A 20,058-nucleotide genomic window follows, 5' to 3' on the forward strand; every position below is an offset into this window, starting at 1 on the left:
ACCAATCACGTCAAGGCTCGGTGTAACTGTAAGCTCCACACGCCGCTGTTTCTGCTTCTTTACCATTTTTTTTTCGGATGTCTTTTTCTCGCTTGTTTCCTCCTCATTGTCGGTAATCTTCGACTCCGCGCTTTTGTTCGAAGCGGCAGTATCCTTCTTTTCACTTTCTTCCGTTGCAGGTTCTTCCACCTCATACGTCTCCACAGAAAACGCAGAGTCGACATGAAGAAGACCGCTGGCATGCAGACGCACACGCACGCGCACCTCCGTAGCAGCCGAACCCTTTGGTGGCTTCCCAATCTCCCACTCACCGATGATGAATTTTCCCAAAGGCAGATGCATCTTTACAAGCGGATGCTCATTATCGTAGAAGGCATATATCTTAGAGCCACCTGGACTCTTGATGGTAATCTCCAACAATTTGGGAAAGTGATCCTTCTCGCCGAGCACCGTCACCACTTTATTGACATCTGGCAAAAATGGCACAGCACTTGTGCTCATTGCGTTCTCCAAGTAGTAGCCGAGTTTAATCGGGTACGTTGGAAAATCGCTCACGACAAACTCACGTACTTTGAACTTTGGCGAAAAAATAGCTGCTGTGATGGCTGCACCACGTGCCGCTGTTTCCGATGCGTTAAGTGTAAAGCTTGGTGGACGTCCCAAGAGCTCCTCTGTCGCTCGCTTGAACATCGGAATACGACAACCTCCCCCAATCATCTCGATACTGTGGAACTTTTCTGGCGGCACGCCGGATTCTTCAAAGCCTCGCCGGATAATTTCTTTAAAACGTTCCAACAATGGTGTTGCAAGTTCCTCAAATGTGCTCCGCTGGAAGGAGGGAATATTGATGTCAATATCCATAATATTTTCCACATTTAATGGCGCCATTTGATTTCCGGAAAGAAGATACTTAAGTCGCTCGCAGGCCTGCAGAAGACGAAGATTCGCTCGTTTGTTGGTGGTAACATCCACATTGTACTTTTCCTTCACCGCAGCCGCCATGTATTTAAGAAGCTCGTAGTCAAGATCACGGGTTCCAAGGTGGCGGTCAAACGTACGACCAAGAACTTTGAGGTGACCACGCCAGAACTTCGCGACGGCAAAGATGGTGGTACCGTATCCAATGTCAAGAATACCAACCACCTGTCCCTCCGCCTCCGTCTCAGCCAGTGAAGAGCCTCGGAAAATGCCGTAGTCAATGCCTGCTGCGGTGGTGTCATTGACGAGAGACAAGCAATTCAGCCCTGCAATTTCGCATGCCTGCAGCATGAGACGACGTTGTTCTGATGTATAGTAACAAGGGACAGTCAATACGCAATCACGAACGTCAACAGAGTGCTTTGAATCCGAAGCAGCGGCGGCATTCACATATAGACGGAGTCTCTGAAGAAGCATAGCCAAAACCTGCTCCGGGTAAAAGTAATTCATGTTGCCGCAGTAGTTAACACCGAACATAAGTCGGCCATCCTTGTCGCCTTCAATCTGACACGTAAGGAATCGACGCTCTGCTTCAAGAAAGGGGTCATCCATGTACATGCCAATGAAGCGCTTAAGCAGAAAAACCGTGTTTTGTGCGTTACGTACGTAGCGGTCAAGACCTTGTTCACCAATAAAACGCTCATTATCCAGGAAAGACACAATAGTAGTCGTTTCTCGCCTACTCACTTCATTGGTCACAATGTCAACACCTCCATGGCGCGTAATTGCGACGGTGGAATTAAGGTTGCCGAAGTCCACACCAAATACAGACATGATAATAAGTTGTTGTTTTTTTTTTTCTCCCTCTATTATTCAGTCAACTAGTTACCCCCTTGTGTGAGAAATCTCGTGTGTTTGTTTGCTTGCTTGTTCTGGTTGCTCTTTTTCCCGTTCATTGCATTGCGGCATCGTTGTGCACACACGAGTGCGGTCCAAGAGCGACAACAACAAAAAAACAAAAATAAAAACAAAAATAAAAAAAATAAGCGCCGAGAAAACAGCAACAACAGAAAAAAAAGAAAAAAGTATCAAAAAGAAAGACGACAGGGAGAAATTTCAAAAAATTCAGCCAAGTGGTTGGGGCAAAGAGCGGCGTAGCCGCAACAACTGCCCTTCTTAGCGTCAATAGCATCAAAAAACAAAATAAAGAGAAAAAAACATCTAAACCAAAAAGAATAAACGCCGGAAACGAAAACAAGACCGACGAGTAAAAAAACATAAGAGGAAAACACATTTGGAGGTGATGCCTCTACTCCCACCGCCCATGATTCGCTCGAAGGTCGAGCACGCCAGTTGAAAGAGACATGCAAAACTAAAAACCGTTCCCTGTAGATTGGCGTATCGCCTCCCAATTCTGCCCCTTCTTCTGTTTCCCCCCGTAAAAACGGCACGACACGGACGCCATGCATTTCACACAATGATACAAGCAAATGAAAGTTCTGTCAAAATCCGCCAAACCATTGTGGATACAAGATGAAGCAAAAAAAGCGACAACAACAGCAGCAGGACTCGTGCAAGCTCAGTGCCACGGCCGGGAGATAGGAGGTGCGAGGGGCTGTGGCGATGCATCTGCAGCGGAACGCAAAGGCGGCGACTGTTTGCGTTGCGTGCTGCTACCGCCATTTCCCAGAACCCGTTGATAGTTGCTGTATTGTTCACTGTATCCGCTTGGATGGGCGCTAACAAAAATCGATGGACTACGATGTGACTGTTGTTGTTTTTTCACCACAGAGACCTGGCCACTGAGACGACGAGTTTGTTCGGCGGCATCGCGAAAAATACGAGTCCATTCTTCGTCTTTTTTCGCAGCCTGCTTACTCTCCTCCAGAAAAAAGTCCAATTTGGCCGCCATTGCATCTCTTTCTTGGCGCAGCATCTCGGTTTCCTGGGATGCACGCATCGCATCACATCTGGCATCTTCTGCAGCTTGTCGAAGCATTGGAAGTTGCTTCAGACGTTCCTGCACATCTTCCAGCTGCTGGGAGAGTTGCTCATGGTTGAGCAACTTCCCCTTCAGTAGCTGCAGGCTTTCACGCAGGGCCACGTTTTCCTGTTGCACTTCCTGGTACTGCTCATGAAGTCGGGCATTTTCCCGCACAAAACTCTCTTTTTCAGCATCTGTGCGCTCACGCGAGAAACGCTGCTGTTTATCCCGTTCCAATTCTAAAAGACGTAAACGTAGCTTCTTTAAATCATCCTGCATCGTTGAACGACGCTCCTCAGCCTCTCGCATTTCCTGTCGGAGTTGTGTCGACTGTTGCGTGTGCGACTCACGCTCCTGTTGCATCTGCTGTTCCAATTCCTGGGTGCGCCCTTGATGTCGTGCTACTTCTCGTTGAAGCTGACGTGTCTCCTCCACCGCAGTATCACGAGTCTGTCGCAGCTGATCCGCTTCAGTCTCCAGTCTTTGCACACGCGTCGTGACGTCCTCTAAACGGTGCTGCTGCTGCTCATTTTCCCGACGCTGCTGTGACAGTTCTGCCTCTAATCCTGCAGCAACGGCCTGCGCGGCGCGACGCTCTACCTGCTCGTCGTCCCGTTCCCGTTCCAGCTCCCTCACGGCAGCCCGCTGATCCTCCAACTCCCGTCGTGTCACATTCAACTCTTGTTCTAATAGCTCCCTTGCGGCGGTCATCTCTTCTTGCAAGGAGCGGTTTAGTTGCTGCTGGTGATCTTCTGCCTGTTGTCTATAGTTCTCAAAGTAGCATGTACGAGTATCAAGCTCTCTTTGTAACGATTCAGCACGCTGTTGGGTGTCATTCAATTCGTGCCGCGCACGTTCAAGATCATGACACGCCGCATTTCGCTCCTCCCGGAGGTTGCGAATGTGTTGCTCGTATTCCTGTTCTCTAGAAGTAATATTTTCATTAAGCTGCTCTATCGTCTTATTCAAACGACGCCGCTCATCTTCCGCTTTTTCCTGAAATTCTTCCGCCCGAAGCAAAACCTCATTGGCTGTCGCCTTATTCTCATCCAACAATTTCCCTTTCCGCTCCAGCTCCTCCTTTACTTGGTCCAGTTCCTCCGTGAGACGACGCACCTGATCCTGCAGCGATTCATTCGTATTCAACAGCAGCTTCATTTGTCCCTCGTGCTCTTTTGCCAAGTCAATTTGCGCCTGTACAGTTTTTTGAGCCGTGGACAGCTTTTCCGCAGTTAGTGCCAGCTGTTTCTGGGTGTACTCATACTGATCATGTGGAACGTTTTCACCCTTGCGACGAATCGCCTTCAGCTGCGCAATGGCCACGTCGTGGTCACCCTTCAGTTTCGACAAATGCTGCCACAGTTCTTTATTCTCCACAATAAGTGCAGTAATCATCTCCGTCATGTCGCGCTCCGTTCCTTCGTTAAAAACAGCCAACTGATCACACAGTACACCAAGCGTTGTTTCTGCAGACGCCACCCTTGCCTCCAAGTCCGTCGCGGCGGAAAGAACTGCACTTCGAGCGACAAAAACCGAAGTTTCGTCTTCCTCATGTTGCACCAAAAGCGTATCAAGGGACGCCACAAAACGACTTACAAAAACATGCTGTTTGTCACGCATTTCTTCGCAATATCGCTGAAATTCGGCAGCGGGAACGTAACGCGTGCGATCCTCTAACATGCGCTGTACCTGTCGAGGGTCCATCGCTGGTCTCTCCCGCTCTTCCCGAAGTTCTCGACGCAATTTTTCCACCTCCCATTCCAAATCCTTCAAGGAGACCTTCAGTTTGTCGCGCTCCTCCCGCAGAACCCCGTGCTGGCCCCGCTCCTGTACGATGTGCTCCTCCAACCGCTTTACGGTACATTCAGCGGCCGTAAGCTTCTCGACGGTTGCACCGTACCGATGAGTCAAGCCACTGAACTCTACCTTTTGTTCGTTCAGCTTCACCGTCACATGAGCAAGACGCCTGGACGTCTCTTTTAGTTCTTCTCGTAGCGCATTCGTCTCACGTTGCAGGTGTTGCAGCTTCTGATCCAGCAAACCGTTTCGCAAATCGCGGGTGCCGACAAGAGCAGCGGACAGGTCGGTGTCCTCAGGAGTCTTTGGGAGGATCGTCAATTCCAGCGCCTGTCCCGTGGCAGTAGAGGGGGCAGGTGGATTGTTCTCTGGATCCTCACGGGATACCTGCACCCGTGACGGCGAAACACCACTCAGCCGAGTCCCTCTCGAGGCAGCAGCAGAAGCAGCAGAAAGCGGTACCACGACATCAAAGACGCGATAGTCAGGACTTCGCCCCTGTGCACGCCGCACATCCCTCTTACGACCGACTGACAAAGAAACGTCATGAACATTGTCTCCGCCACCAACCCGCGAGGCAGGAGAACCAACTAAATGAGAGCCACCCTCCGGCATCATTATCGGTGGGTCTCCAGAGTGTGGGAATAATTGAGAGGAAGGCAGGGCAAACCCTTTCTTCCGCTCTTGACTTCATTGGGTGAATGCAGCCCGATAAATCAAAAAAAAAGAAGGAAAAAACATCAAAAAAGATGGCATTTAAACAAAACACATCAACAACGCACACAGAAAAAAAGACAAAATTCAAAGACGACAAAAATTCAAAGAAGGCAAACAAAAACAAACAAAAAAAAAAACATTGGGGAATAAATAATCAAGAAATAATAACAATAATATGGTCAAAAACTTATCTATATATAGATATATAGATATATAGATATACGGTTCAATTTTAGGCAGCAAAAAGGACCGAAAGTTAGAAAACAGTAAAAAGAAAAATAAAGGGACGATGAAGAAAACAGGAGAGAAGCATGCATGAAAGATTTCATGGAAATAATCCCTCCAATACTCTTATTTCAGCTTCGTTTGTGAAGTTCAAATTGTTTTTTGTTTTTTTTTTTCCCCGCTCTTAATGTCTTTCCCTTTGGTCGCTATTTTGTTGTTGATGGTTTTGACCCCCATTGTTTTTCTTTCCGTCGCTGCAGCCAACCCACACATCCCCATAAAATGGGATTATGGGTCCGCGAAGCACCCATGCGCCCAGCACGTTTCATCAGCAATGCAAAACAAAAAAAATATTCAAAGTAATGGAAAGCGGTGGAACGTATCACAAAGAGTATTTGGACGCCTTGATGTGTGCCTTGTATTTAATGTGTATGTATGTGTATATATATATATGTATTTATTTATATAAATATACGTGTTTGCAGAGCCCAGTAAGGGGGGCAGAACAAAGAAGAGGAAAAAAAAAAAAAAATGGGGCGAGTCCGACAGGAAGGTTGCCGTTTCCGCATCGGGCTGATAGAACAAGAAGAAGTGATGGGTGCACGCTGCCAACGTGAGTGGGCGGGATTCAGACTCGCAGGCGGGAACCGTCCATTTCATGAAACATCCGCGTTCCGTCACCGTAATTGTCGTTATTTTAATTATTTTTTTTTTTTTTCCTTCGCCTCAACTGAAATATAAATATAAATATAAATATATATTGTGGCAGTCCCCCACACAAAGCAACGGTACGCACACGAAACACATTTCCTCTTCTTCCAATCATTCCCTCTCACTCTTCACCCTTTCTTTTACCGCCGTTCGAGTTCATTTGCACGCTTTCTTCTCACCGTTGCGGGCTTCTCCGCACCCACTCTTTTTTTTCATCACGGGGCCTCCATCATCCTTCCACACGTAACTTTTTTTGTTGTTTTGTACCCCCTCCCTTTTGAGAAAAAAATATATTGCGTGCAAGACGTTTTTCTTTTTTTCTTTTGTCGCTATCAAATCATCAAAGGATGTTTTTTTTTCTTTTTTTTTTTGTCAAGACTGAGAGAAGTAAATAATTCGTCCTCCCGTCCCCTTCCTTCCTCCCATCGGTTCATTCATGCACACTCTCACCCAACGCAATGCCACAGGGCTCCGTAACGGTGGCAGCATGCTCTCCAAAATGGGTTTATAAAAGACAACCGGGGTTGCGATACAAAAAAAAAAAAAAAAAGAAATACAAACACACAGTCGCATGTAAAACAAAAAAGGAAAGACAACTTTCTTTTCTTTTTAATACTCATATTGAACAAAGTTGTGCCACAGTTGGATGCATAAAACATTTACGTGTAATATATACGCATGCGCCCATTTTTTTTATCATTATTTTTTTTTTCTTCATTCCGTTTGCTTGTGAAAAGAAAAATTTATAATTCCCTTTTTTCCTTTTCCTATTGGAAGTTGTTTGGGCCGGCGTTTCATTTCAATGTACTTCTTTTTTCTGCTTGTTGTCCACTCACAAGTTTTGTTCCCATGCACTCATAAACACCGATGCACTGATGCGGTCCAGCCCCGAGGGGCCAGCCATGTAATCAGGTGGTGACCACACATGGTGTCCGCCTCCTCTCCCATCTGCATGTTTCTAACCAAAGCACCGTGGCCCTAGGTAGATATTATTGATACATGACGCTTCACCCCTTTCGTTCCTCACGTTTTATGATTGTTTGCAGTCCCTTTAAAACTCTTCGGTTTCTTTTCCGTTTGCCGCTCATCACCTGCCCCCGTCGTTTCACACGTGTCAGCCGTCTCTCTCTATCTCTCTCTCCATCCCCTCATTCTCCCTCGGCCAGCTCACATCGCCCATCAGGAGGTGGGCACACATTCATGTATACCAAGATACATGTATATAATTCGCTGTGGAGAGCCACGCCTGGCCCCCACGCATTATTCACACCATCGCCCACCTGCTCCTTCGTACAAGCACACGGAATATATATATATATATAAGACATGCTCACAGAGGATTATTTATTTGCCGTGTAAAGGCCCCTCTTTTTTTTTTTTTTTTTTCGTTACCCGCTGAGGGGTGTGCATGCAAGTACACGTAGGCGCACACACACACACATTTTTCAAGAAAAAACAAAACAAAACACACAAACCAGAAAAGGGGGGGAATTTTCAACAAAATGACCGAAAATTGACTATATCAACAAAAAAAAAAAAATGAAAATAAAAATGTGCACGAAAAAAAAAAAAAAAGATGATGGAAGCAACAATGATAATAATAACAATTTTCCCTTTTCTTCGCTCCGCTGATGCATCTATTCCCTTCATCCGCTTCCCTGGTTTCCCTCCTAAATGTTTGCGTTCTTCCTTACACACATTAATTTTTGACTGCCGGCCCTTCCCCTACCCCACTAACAGGCGCCGTCCTTACCAATTTGCGGTTTTCCCTCCTTCTCTCGGCAAATGTTTGTTTGTTTACGTCTGGTCTTCTTAATTCACGCCGTGGAAGCCATCGGCCCACTCTTCTCTTCGATGTCTCGTCCCTCCTCCCACCCGCCCACTCACTCACTCGCACGGGCACTCAGCACTTCGGCAGCGTCCGTGGAAAAACGGTGTGGTGCGAGCCCTACACGCACGCACACACGTCTTAAACCAAATATTAGAGCAGGGAGTAGCAAGTGGCAAAGTAAAAAGAGAAATAAAAACAGAAACAGCACCAAATAAAAATAAAAACCAAAGTCCGGATCATTTCATCACCACTGCAGGTGCTACGAATGAAGGAACACGACGACACAAGCTAAAAAAAAAAAATTGCTGCATACGTTATCACACACACACACACTAGTTCCAGAAGAAAAAACACGTTGAAATACTCGCAAATGCACAAATACAACAGCAAACAGGAAAAATCAAAAAATTACAAACCAAAAAGAGAAACATATATATATATATATATATATATATATATTATTTTCTTTTTCTTTTTTTCCTCTTGGGGCTGCTATTACTCAGAGAATGGTTCACACTACACGCCACGCATCCATGCAGAATTTCCGTTCAGTGCACCTTGCAACTGCTCAAAGGCCCTCGTGTAATAATCCGCCGTAGGTCCAGCAATACTAATGCTATTGTTTGCGCTCCCTCCTCCTCCTCCTATTACGCCGTTGCTGCCTCTGCCGCCACCTGAAGTTACAAGAACACCTGAATTCATGTTACCGTTTCCAGGAGAAACAAAAGGGAATGGGAAATTTTGAGATGTTCCCCCTCCCGACGTGGTGGTTGGCTGTGACATTGACGATGGACTTTTTTGCACCACAGCTTGTGCGGAACGTTGCTGCTGCGACCCCAAAGCTGTGATGGCGCCCAAAAAAGAAGTATCGTAAACAGGCTGAATTGCTACAGCCTCAGTAGCACCACGAGGTAAAAACAGCAATGTTCCAACCGCACTTGGCTCCTCAAGCAACGGCGAGGATCCAACTGAAAAAGTATGCGATGATGAAACCCGCTGTGCGAGAAGCGAAAAAACTGGAGAAAGAACGCCACTAAGCTGTTCCTGGGTCAAGCCCGTGTTGTTGGCGGCGCTGATATTTCCATCAGATATTTGTTGCGGTCCTGCTGTTCCATTCAATGACTGTGCATTTGTTGAAAGGGCACCGTAGCTAGTGGGGTGCTGTGACACCTGCAGCATTTTTAGAAGTTCCTGCAGACTACCTTCTGTTTTATCGCAATGGAGTGAGGAAGGTTGGGTCGCTTGTCGGCCATTTGATGCCAAGGAGGGCATCAGGCAACCCATACCAAGCACACCTGTCGATATACCGGCATCTTGACATGGCATCGCTGATCCAGAACCAAAAGATGCGCCATTGTTAAGGTCTTGCAAAAATACCATCGAATTTAACCCACTTTGTTCAAATGGTGGAAAATTCACATGGGGTGCCCAGTTTAAATTGCTCGCCTGAGCATCATGGAGATTTTCCGGCATGTGGTTGCTGAAGTTACCGTTATTATTGTTTTTGTTGTTTCCTCTGCTATTATTTTGGTTTGTGGTGGTGTTATGGTGCGCCATTTTAGTCGATGCGTTTGTTGCATTGCCCCTGGCCTCTACAATAGCCTTTGGCGCTCGCTTAAAAGACCCCTGACAATTTGGATCGACATACATGACGTGAACAAAGTTGCAGCGCTCTCCCGTAAAACACGTCTGATTCGCATCATAATGCTTGCATCGAATCAGAGGTTCTGCAATATCTTGATGTGCAAGTGCCCCACGCGTCAAAAGAATACGTTCACTGGGCAATGTCTCCACAGTGCACATGTCACTGGAGAGGACTTCCAAAAATTCTCCAGGAGGCAGACGTTTGTATGTGCACAGCTTCTCATCCCGCCAAATGTAGTTGACGTGAATTGGGAATGCCTCCAGTGTCGAGACGTCCACATCGGCGTGCACAAACTTGCAGTTGTTACCCATTTTGCATGAGTCCGCTTCAAAAGACCGATAGTTGCGGCAAAAGACTAACCGGGTGATGTTAAGTCGTGCAGAAGGAACGTGCACGAGCAAATGAGACGGCACCTCGTACAAGTACTTGAACTCCGCGTCATATACCGCCCTTACTTCCGTCGTCGCCTTGGAATCATTTTGACGTTGTTTGTGACTGGATGGAAGATTCATACCGGAGAACAAGTCATTGCTCTGGTTCCACTGATCCCATATTTCGTCAATGGCCCGCAGTGAAAACTCGGGGATGTCCACTTCATCAAAATTCATTTTTTACTCTCCCTCTCTTCTTTTTTTTTCTCTCTTTCTCTCTCACGCGCACGCACTCTCGTGCGGCTGCTACTTTGGCGGCAATCCGCTCCCACACGGTGCTACTTGTGGTTCGCGCTCTTTTCCTGTTCCCGCTGCTTTCTTCTCGAGACGGCAGAGCCGATCCCTCCCCTGCCACCTCCCTCGTTTATTTATTGAAAATGCGTGTGTGTATGTGCGGATGTTGGTGGGCCTTTTTGTGTGTGTGTGTTGTTTTTGTTTTTTTTGCTCACGCGGGCACTTTTTCAGACTACTTCTCCCCCTCCTTTCGTGTGATCCCTCTTTTTTTTCCTTTTCCTTTTCCTTTTCGTTTTTTTTTTTTTTTTGTAAATTAATTACTTCTTTTTTCTTTTCTTTTCCCTTCGGATTCTGCTCCCCCTTTCGCCTTCCCACTGCACGCACTAAAACAAATAAGACCAAAGGAAGAAAAAAAAAAGGGCACACTGACAGCACCCGCACGGGGATTCAAACAAAAGACATGTCCCCATCCATCCAACAGGCGGAGATGCACACACGCCCGCTCACGCAGCGACGCGCATGCGAGCACCCAAACAAATCCGTCAAACAAAAAACAAAAAAAAAGTAAAAATTATCCACACGAACAAAAGTCATCGCCACCACAAAAAAAAAAAAAACAAAAATGAAATAAATAAAAAAACGGCAATATCAACTCCAATACAAAAATTCATTCCTTCTTTCCGATACCGCATGCAACAGCACAAGCCAAAAAGTAAATAAAAAAAAGGGCGGGAGAAGAATGACTAAACCCCATTGCGCAGAGTATTTCCTTCTCTCTGCCACGGTAAAAAAACAAAAATAAAACCTCTTTTTTTACGTCGTTGGAGGGAATTAAAGGAGGGGAAGTGACTCTTTTCGCAATGTCATTCCCGTGCAGCGGCGTGCCCTTCCGTCGGCAGTCTCACACACGTACCATCAATCCATTAATATTTTCTGTGGCTGCGAATATGAGCGGGAGACAAGAGTTAACTCCCATCTCCTCACCCCCGCACCCTCAGCGACCTTCTCTCCCTCTCGCTTTTGCCATTGTTTTGTTCTTTTTATGATGCTGTTTCAAATCTCGCTCTGGAATTCAGCCAAAGCTACGTGGATCATACACGTACTCCCATAGGAGGCGGGACACGCCAAAAATAGGCAGGCCTCAGGCGCACCAATAACGACAATGAGGCAAATCAAGCCAACGCAAAACAAACAGTCAACTCCCCCCACAAACACACACAAAGCACCAACTAAGAATCACAAATAAAATATGCGTCTGGAGAAAGCCTCGTCCCCCTTTCCTTTTACAAAGTGAGGCAACACAACAGTGGGAGGCAAAAAGTCGTTTCAGTGCGCCCGACAACCTGATTCGGATGAGGCTCGTCCAACAGCTACGCTTACGCACCGCAGTAGCCCAATGGGTTTACAAGTCAATCCATGATTGCAGGACTCGTTGAGAAGCCACAAAGTTGCCGTCTCTTTATTCTCCCGAAACCGTCAGATCCCTCCGCGTGGATGGCAATAGTCGGGAATGGGTGAGTGAAAAAAGACAGTACCATCGCTGTTGCCCTTTAACACGGTGCCTTTGGCAACCACGTCAAATCAGATGTAACAAAAAAAAAAAAAAAACACGGGGTTTCAACAACGCATACACCCACACACATATATACATATATATATATATATGCATGTATGTATTTGGTCTCGTCTGGTCTCACATTCCTCCCAATGGTTAAAAATAAAATAAAAAAGAGGTTGTGAAAGTCAAGAGAAAGTGATAAAAATACGTCCGTTCCCCCCCCCCCCCCCCCCCACCCAAAAAAAAAAGTAAAAAAAAAAAATTGTACGTTCGTCCAGACAAACACCTGTTGTCATGTAAATAAATAAATAAATGTAACAAACACACACATACATGCGCATACATTCCATACATAATGTATCAGAAGACGGGAATGAAATTAAATGTGCAATGTTAAAGAAATAGTGCCAATGGGCGCGCCTCCAATATGAGAGAGAGCGGAAACGCACCCCGGCTTTGGGACGTACTCTGCGTTCATGCAGACAAACAACAACAACAAAAAAAAGACATACGATCCCACCGCTTGTGCACGCAGGCATTCACGGAAAAGAGCTCCACTACCACTCCCTATCTCCACCAATAAACAAACCAAAAAAGCAAAATGGGGATGGTGAAGACACACAAAAAAAAAAAAAAATGGGGGAAGGCGAAAGGGCAATTTTTTGACACACGCACAGAGAGAGAAACAGAGAGAGACAGACAAGCATTAAAACATGCAAAAAAAAAAAAAAGATCTCTCAACGCCGTTAGTGCAGAAACAGCAATAAAACGGGGTAGTCACATCATGAGGGCCGGAACCAAAAGATAGGCCCGGACACAAAAAAACAAAAAAAGAAAGACCAGAAAAAATTAGAGACGGGCCCACAGCTATCCACAAGTAGTGAACAATAGTGAAAGTGTGGGAAAAAAAAAAAAAAAAGAGCGCACACTGTCACGTTTCAACGTGTTTTCAATTTCGTTTTATTATTTTTGTTGTTTTTAATGTTTTAATTTAAGTGGGGAGGCGCACTTATTCTTTTCCCCGGGTGTCGCTCGCACCATCCCCGCCTTGCGGCTCTCAAAATTTCCTCCAAAAAGGAAAAAAAAAAAAAAAAAAAAAAAAACGTTTTCTCCACCCTTAAATCACCTCCAGCTTCACCCATAATTTGTTTCCTTCCCGGCAAGAAGTCAATTAAATTAAATTAAATTAATAAAAAGCAGCAGGCCGATGAAGCAAAAAGGCAACAGACGGCAGCACGACAACACCGCGTCAAACAGCACCGGTTCACTTAACGCCCACAAACAACACTGCACGGAAAGGGAGAAAAAAGGAAGGAAGCGTTCGTAGCGCCATCGAACATGGAATTTATTCCCCCCACCACCAAAACAAGCGGTCATTGCAGTCACCACACAAATAAATAAAATAAACAGACCGAACCCACAGCCACCACCACCAATGAAATAAACCAAATCAACTTTAAGAAGGACGAAGAGTCTGGCATGACGCACAGATACACAACATAAAACAGATGCGTAAAAAAACACAAAATAAATAAATAAATAAATAACACGCAGGGGCGGGTAAATAATGATAAGACTAAAGAAAACAACAACAACAAAAAGCGGACAACAATAAGTGGCAATTTACAGAAAGAAGAAAAAAAGAGCATCAAAAAAAAAGAAAAAAAATGGACTGCGCTTTCCACAGGAACCTGCAGGAGTTGACGCGCCAGAAAAGGTCCAGTCGTGGGCAACCAAAAAAAAAACGGAGTTGGGAATCCTCCCCCCACTTCAAAAATAAAAATAAAAATAAAATAAAGAAACACATCACCCATACACATAAATACACACAACCAAAAAGAAAAAAACAAATGCCCCTCAAAATGCTCCACGGCTTCACGGAAAGCACGTGCCCCTCCCTCCAGGACGTGCATCCATGGCATTCCTTTCCTACGCATCCCTTAAAAATAAGACAAAAAATACGCGAAAAATAAATAAATAAAAATTATTTCTCCCATTTTTAATTTCACTCCATATATATATATTTTTTTTCATTATTGCCCCTCATTCTCTCTATCTATCTTTTTTGTTTGTTTTTTGTTTAGATTTCTTTTGATTTACACCGCTCCTTTTTTTGTGCGTTCTCATCTTCCAATTTATTTGCTTTTCCCTTCAATCACTACCCTTCTGTCATAAATCCAGTGCAGTTTACGCCCCCTGCCACTGTTTACCCTTCTCTGCGTTCACCTCCCAGCATACAGCATTCCCTCCCCCAGGATCGCACATAAGTTCCAAACTCTACCCATTCTCATTTCACCGCGGCCTAAATCCCCATCAAAATCGTGTAACTAGTTGATCGGTTTGTAGGGATTATGGCGGTAAACGCGGAGAAGTTTGTCCATATGACCGGAATGCCTGTCAGCAGCTTTATTTCTCGTAATAACTCCACCGCACGCAGCAAGAACAGTCTCCTGGGGAGAATTTAAAGGCATCTGGCATGGCGACGGAGTAGTAAATGAGAGTGAGAAATTGCCGGCCCCTTGCATGGGTGTAGCGGGAGAGACGGTAAATCCACATGGACTTCCCAAAAAGCCTTGCCCAATAGACCCCTCAAATGTTTTGTACGCAACGCGAGGGATGTTTTTCGCACCCTCGCCTGGTATCGGGAGGGCACCACTGGAATCGCAAGACAAACCCAAAGAAGACATCATGGGTGTTTGAGACATCGGCGTGAAGCTTCCCATACCAGAACCCCGCGTGCCTCTTTCTATCCTCAAGATATGTGCGTCTTCAAAGATTTTATTGTACTCAACGGAAGAATTGTTGTTCCTATTAAAGCTCATATTGGAACCGTTGAGCGGTACAGATGTTACAGCTTCATTGGCTGACTGAGACGCAGCCATACAGAAGGGGCCCAGCTCTTGCGGCACCACGTTTAAGGGCAAGGAGTCCGCCGATTGTGTTTTAGGAAACACCTGAGAACCAAAATGCTTATTCGACGGGAGACGACCATAAGAGCGTAAACTCGAATTCATTTGGCTTTTCCATTCCAAGGGAGAGTCAGAAGCATCTGTTTGTGAAGAACGAGTAGATGAGTTGAACTGAGACATCGACTGTGCAGGGGGACGTTTAAAATCGCCCTCAACATTAGGGTCCACATACACTGCATGAATAAAATTACAATTTTCGCCACGATTGCACATCCTGTTGCAGTAATAGTGAACACAATGAGAAAGTCGTCGTGAATTGTCTTCTCGATACGACAAAGCGCGTCTAGTCACAAGAATACGTTCACTGGGGATCAAATCCGGTTTCTCACTCCCGCTGTGGGATAGCACCTCAAGAACATCCCCGGGAGGCAGCCGCTCATAAATGCAAAGCTTCTCATCACGCCAAATGTAGTTCACATGAATGGGCTGCCCCTCCAGCGTTGAATAGTCCACGTCCGCATGTACAAAACGGCAGCCTTCTCCCTTTGGACATGAGTCTGCCTCACCGCACCTGTAGTTCCGGCAAATAACAAATCGGGAAATATTAAAACGTGCCGGGGGTGTGTGGACCACCAAATGGGACGGCACCGTGTACAGACACTTGAAATTTGAGTCAAATACCTCCAACTGGCTTCCCGTGGTGGTATTCGCAGCGGACCCTTTCGACGGCATTACTCTCTTCCTGTCCCGTAGCTTGTGGTGAGGAGATAAATAGAGACTGTGTTCCTTTTCGCTATCGCCTGTGGTTAGCTCTTCTGCGTCGTGGATGGCAAAAAAGAAGGTAGGATAAAAGAAAATAAATAAAAGGGCAATATGTGAGCTCATTTTACCCTCTTGTCTTTCGCAGAAGGCCGCGACATCCGTGAGGAATAAAACACAATCGCGCTTGCCACTTTCTCCCCGCCCCGCCACGCCTCGATCGCAAAAAGTCAAAACACTTCAAACAGAAAGATGTCAAAAATATAATGCAGTAGTCGCGGTGAAGATCCCCTCTGCACGCAGAGTGTGGACTGCGCGGCTCAATTCTTGGCAGCCGCGCCATCCACCTCTCAGGCATCCCCCCTTGACAAATGTACTCCCACGCGCAGACGATAACATTAAATTATATATATATATAATATAATATACAATTAGTACCAGTAATGGGGGCTGCCATGAACAACGCGGCTCACATATATAAAAAAAGAAAGGGACACGCACGCGCAGAGACGAACCGCCGCGCCCATTATAAGTACATTCCGCCAAACCACCGGCATGCGTAGGGAAGCACAAAAAACAGAACAAAAAAAAAGATGGAGGAGATGCAGCGAACCGCACCACAAAGACGCACGCACGCAAAAACACAAAGATAAACCAAAAATCTTCTTACTGGCCTCACAGCAGAACAAACAAATGAAAAACAAATAAATAAATAATAAAAATAAAAAGAACTTGACAACAAAAAGCACAACAAAAACAAGAGTCAAAAAAGAGGTGGCCTTCAGTTATAAAAACTAAAAGCCCCTTACAACAAGTTATCAAACAGAAAAAATAAATATTCACACAAAAATAGAAAATAAAAAAAAAGACAGAAAAAATAATAAAAAAAAACGATGGGGCACTGCGTGAGGCCTCAAGGCACAGTCACAATAGAAGCGTACAATCGAGTTAACATGCAGACAAGATGCATAGACACACAACCCAAGATACCGCAAAATTACAGCTAGCCCGTGACCCATCACGGCAGCAATAAGTAGAGCCAAAAGAACTCCCTTTATCCCCCACAACAACAACAACAACAAAAAAAAAAAAGCTGGCACCACTATCAGTCAAATCCGTTCGCTCAACAATTAACGTTAAAAAGAGAAAAGAAAACCCAATAAAATATACTGATAGAAAAATAGGCAAAAAATATTTAAAACTAATAAAAAGAGAAAAAAAAAAAAAAAAATCAGGCAAACACACAAAAAACAAACAAACAAACTAGAAAATGCCATAAGGATCGTGTCGGTAAACACGAGCACGCCTCATAGCAGCCCGCCCACAGGCGGAACCAATCATTTGTACACCATTCGGTTCGCGGCACTTCAATCCGACCAATGGCTCCAGCGTTCCCTCCTCACCTGATGAGCTGTGCCGTGGTCCCTCGCTGCTTGCTTCTGAAGGGCCGTTCAGCCCCGCCCACGAATTCAGACCCTCAGCATTAACAGTAGGCGCCATCACCCCGTCGCCACGGCAGTTCCTAGCATCAATTGTCACTGGAATCTCTGGCGGCACACCACACTTTTTACGTTGACGAGAACACTGGAGTTGACTGTCGCTATCGGCGCTCTCAACAGACGACCTCAAAGCACCTGGTACACGCTGGCGGTGCGAACGACCCGCTGCACGCTTGCAAACCTCAGATATAGTTGGGTCAACATAAATTGCGTGAATGAAACTGCAGTCTTCGCCGCGGCTGCACAGGTAATTGAAGTAGTAATGTGCACAATGCGAAAGTGTTTGTGGTCTCCCTTTCGAAAATGAACGCGCACCCCGTGTCGCAAGGACATACTCACTTGAGATCATCACTGCAGGATGCTTGCAATTCGGCAGCAACACTTCCAAAACATCCCCGGGAGGCAGCCGCTCATAAATGCAAAGCTTCTCATCACGCCAAATGTAGTTCACATGAATGGGCTGTCCCTCCAGCGTTGAATAGTCCACGTCCGCATGTACAAACTTGCAGTTTTCGCCCATATTACATGAGTCCGCCTCACCGCACCTGTAGTTCCGGCAAATAACAAATCGGGAAATATTAAAACGTGCCGGGGGTGTGTGGACCACCAAATGGGACGGCACCGTGTACAGACACTTGAAATTTGAGTCAAATACTTCCAACTGGCTTCCCGTGGTGGTATTCGCAGCGGACCCTTTCGACGGCATTACTCTCTTCCTGTCCCGTAGCTTGTGGTGAGGAGATAAATAGAGACTGTGTTCCTTTTCGCTATCGCCTGTGGTTAGCTCTTCTGCGTCGTGGATGGCAAAAAAGAAGGTAGGATAAAAGAAAATAAATAAAAGGGCAATATGTGGGCTCATTTTCCCCTCTTGTCTTTCGCAAAAATGGTAAATAATGTTGCAATAAAAAAAAAAAATAATCAGAACGCAAAGACACATTTTTTCTCCTGTACTTTACGCAAATTTCCTCAGTCTCAAAGAATCAATGTTTCAATCAAATGGATATTTGTTTATGGAGAACACATGAGGACATAAAACAGTGTTGATGGAGGTTCGAGCACTTAAAATGGCGCAAAACAATTCCAGACAGTTTTACGGAAAAAGACAAACAATCCATAAAAATAATTATTGAAGACAAAAAATAAAAAAAAATTTCAAAAACTCTCCTCCCCCTCCCAAAAATAATAATAATAATAATAATAATAATAATAATAATCCAACAAAAGTATGCGGAGCACAAAATAAAAAATATAGATAAGTAACAAAGCAAAATCGGTAACCCGTAATAACCTCAAGACGTCGTTCTACGGCTGTTGCAATATTGCTTACACGCCCACCCCATAAGAAATCTTAGTAAAAAATCTGTCCGTAACAACTCGACAAGACGTACCATCAATCTTTATTCATAAATTCATAGCGTTTTAAAAAACCTTTCAAACAAATATTTGATCATTTATCACTCATATACTTTTCAGACTAACCAATTCCCTCTTCAGTGGCTCTTCACTATGTGTTCTCAAAAGAACTCGAACACCCGCACACCGCCCACCATCGCAGAGCACGTCCGCCCTGCTGGGTGGAAGTGTGAAGAAGAACCACCACCCCCGAAAAGGAGGCCGCAGCGGAGGGCGCGAAACGCACACTTTACGCAGCCGCCCCTGCCGGCGCGGTGGCTCGATGATCCGCCGCTGCCAAAAACCAGTAAAATAACAAATCAGCAAATCATTAGGCCAATTCATCCGTCAACAAAGAGAACAAAAAAAAGGCGCCTTCCCGGAGCATCGATTTCACGCCGCATCCGTGAGGGGCGTCGTGCCTCCTCGCCGCGTGGAGGCGCTGTTGGCGACGGAGCCGTTCCACTTCAAGGAAAAACCGCGCCAACTTTTTCGTGAAGCGCGGCTTCCTCGCTTCCTCACTGTCCAGTCCATGTGTTTCCCGGGCGCCCGCAGAGCCGGGCATCGGAGTAGATGCAGAACTGTCTCCTCGCGCTGTTCATGCGGGCCGGTTCTCACAATGTCAGGTCGACCTCCGTGGCGTGCTGTGCGGTGGTGGGTCGGTCCGTCACCGCTGCGGCGCCAAAAGCCGCATGCTGCACAGCGAAATTCGACCGGTGGTGATCCCATCGGGGTGTTGTCGCCGGGTGAGTTGCGCCTTCTCGGCGGCCTGACCTCTTTGCCATCATGGAATCGGCGACGGTATTGTATTTATGAACGGATGCGTACGTGACATTTTGGGCACACAGTGCACTGTGCCTGGGCAACATTCTCCTCCTTTGCGGAAGCAAAGTCTTTGTGTGAATCTGCTCTTCTTCCTGCTGGGCTTCGAGCTTTACGGCGCATGGGTATTTTATCTCCATTTTTGGCGTCGTGCCTTTCTTGCTGTCGGGATGCTTTTGCCGTGCGTGTGTGTGGCCAATCCCCCGGTATTTCCCGCCTGTTTGTCGCAGGAAGGGCGCTGAAGGAGTGCTGCGATCTTTGGCGCCTGCTGCAGCTCGGTTTTGGTACGCTCGTGGGCTTTCATTCGGGGTAGTAGTCCCGCCTTTGTTTGGTCCTTGAGTCCACAGGAAACGCATTGGAACGCGGTGGGCGCAGCCAGACCGTCATATTCCCGGGGACGCCTCCTATTTGTCGGGGACAGCCCTGATTGCGGAAGTGTTGATGATGAAAACCGAGTCCGGCTTGTTGTTTGTACGACGCCGAGCAGAGGAATGGCTTTGGCCTGGCCCGTGCATTCTGTGGCGGAGGTGCGGTCGGTGTGCCGTCTCTCGCTCTCGTCCACACCAAAGTGCTGGGCGGTGGTTCCAATGGGATTCCTGGCGGTTTCGGCTCACCGCGAAAGTCAA

The 20,058-nt window shown here is 46.1% G+C and overlaps 5 protein-coding genes across 5 annotated transcripts, besides 24 other annotated features; all 5 read right to left on the reverse strand.

Moving 5' to 3' along the window:
- Tc00.1047053511263.9 (heat shock protein, putative) lies at nt 1–1,752 on the reverse strand (the record flags this gene model as incomplete). The annotated part of the gene is made up of 1 exon (XM_804783.1): nt 1–1,752. A coding segment is annotated over one exon (1,752 nt), but the record flags the coding sequence as incomplete, so codon positions are not given.
- Nucleotides 1–20,058: a sequence feature (heterozygous, non-Esmeraldo-like haplotype).
- Nucleotides 1,930–1,958: a microsatellite.
- Nucleotides 2,498–5,317, reverse strand: Tc00.1047053511263.20 (hypothetical protein, conserved; the record flags this gene model as incomplete). The annotated part of the gene is made up of 1 exon (XM_804779.1): nt 2,498–5,317. One exon carries the CDS (start codon nt 5,315–5,317, stop codon nt 2,498–2,500), a length of 2,820 nt encoding a protein of 939 aa, XP_809872.1.
- Nucleotides 5,413–5,555: a sequence feature (A-rich).
- Nucleotides 5,605–5,638: a microsatellite.
- Nucleotides 6,067–6,115: a microsatellite.
- Nucleotides 6,334–6,359: a sequence feature (AT_rich).
- Nucleotides 6,375–6,403: a sequence feature (AT_rich).
- Nucleotides 7,882–7,959: a sequence feature (A-rich).
- Nucleotides 8,358–8,414: a sequence feature (A-rich).
- Nucleotides 8,613–8,642: a microsatellite.
- Nucleotides 8,700–10,436, reverse strand: Tc00.1047053511263.30 (hypothetical protein, conserved; the record flags this gene model as incomplete). Its single annotated transcript, XM_804780.1, has 1 exon — nt 8,700–10,436. One exon carries the CDS (start codon nt 10,434–10,436, stop codon nt 8,700–8,702), a length of 1,737 nt encoding a protein of 578 aa, XP_809873.1.
- Nucleotides 10,443–10,480: a sequence feature (CT-rich).
- Nucleotides 10,758–10,801: a sequence feature (T-rich).
- Nucleotides 11,097–11,133: a microsatellite.
- Nucleotides 12,135–12,170: a microsatellite.
- Nucleotides 13,123–13,154: a microsatellite.
- Nucleotides 13,221–13,241: a microsatellite.
- Nucleotides 13,577–13,598: a microsatellite.
- Nucleotides 13,824–13,845: a microsatellite.
- Nucleotides 14,017–14,041: a sequence feature (AT_rich).
- On the reverse strand, nt 14,379–15,845 carry Tc00.1047053511263.40 (hypothetical protein, conserved; the record flags this gene model as incomplete). The annotated part of the gene is made up of 1 exon (XM_804781.1): nt 14,379–15,845. One exon carries the CDS (start codon nt 15,843–15,845, stop codon nt 14,379–14,381), a length of 1,467 nt encoding a protein of 488 aa, XP_809874.1.
- Nucleotides 16,117–16,147: a sequence feature (AT_rich).
- Nucleotides 16,411–16,488: a sequence feature (A-rich).
- Nucleotides 16,565–16,610: a sequence feature (A-rich).
- Nucleotides 16,926–16,950: a microsatellite.
- Tc00.1047053511263.50 (hypothetical protein, conserved) lies at nt 16,983–18,155 on the reverse strand (the record flags this gene model as incomplete). Its single annotated transcript, XM_804782.1, has 1 exon — nt 16,983–18,155. One exon carries the CDS (start codon nt 18,153–18,155, stop codon nt 16,983–16,985), a length of 1,173 nt encoding a protein of 390 aa, XP_809875.1.
- Nucleotides 18,397–18,432: a microsatellite.

This window comes from Trypanosoma cruzi, genomic scaffold, assembly GCF_000209065.1.
Source record: "Trypanosoma cruzi strain CL Brener 1047053517087 genomic scaffold, whole genome shotgun sequence".
NCBI classification, from domain to species: domain Eukaryota; phylum Euglenozoa; class Kinetoplastea; order Trypanosomatida; family Trypanosomatidae; genus Trypanosoma; species Trypanosoma cruzi.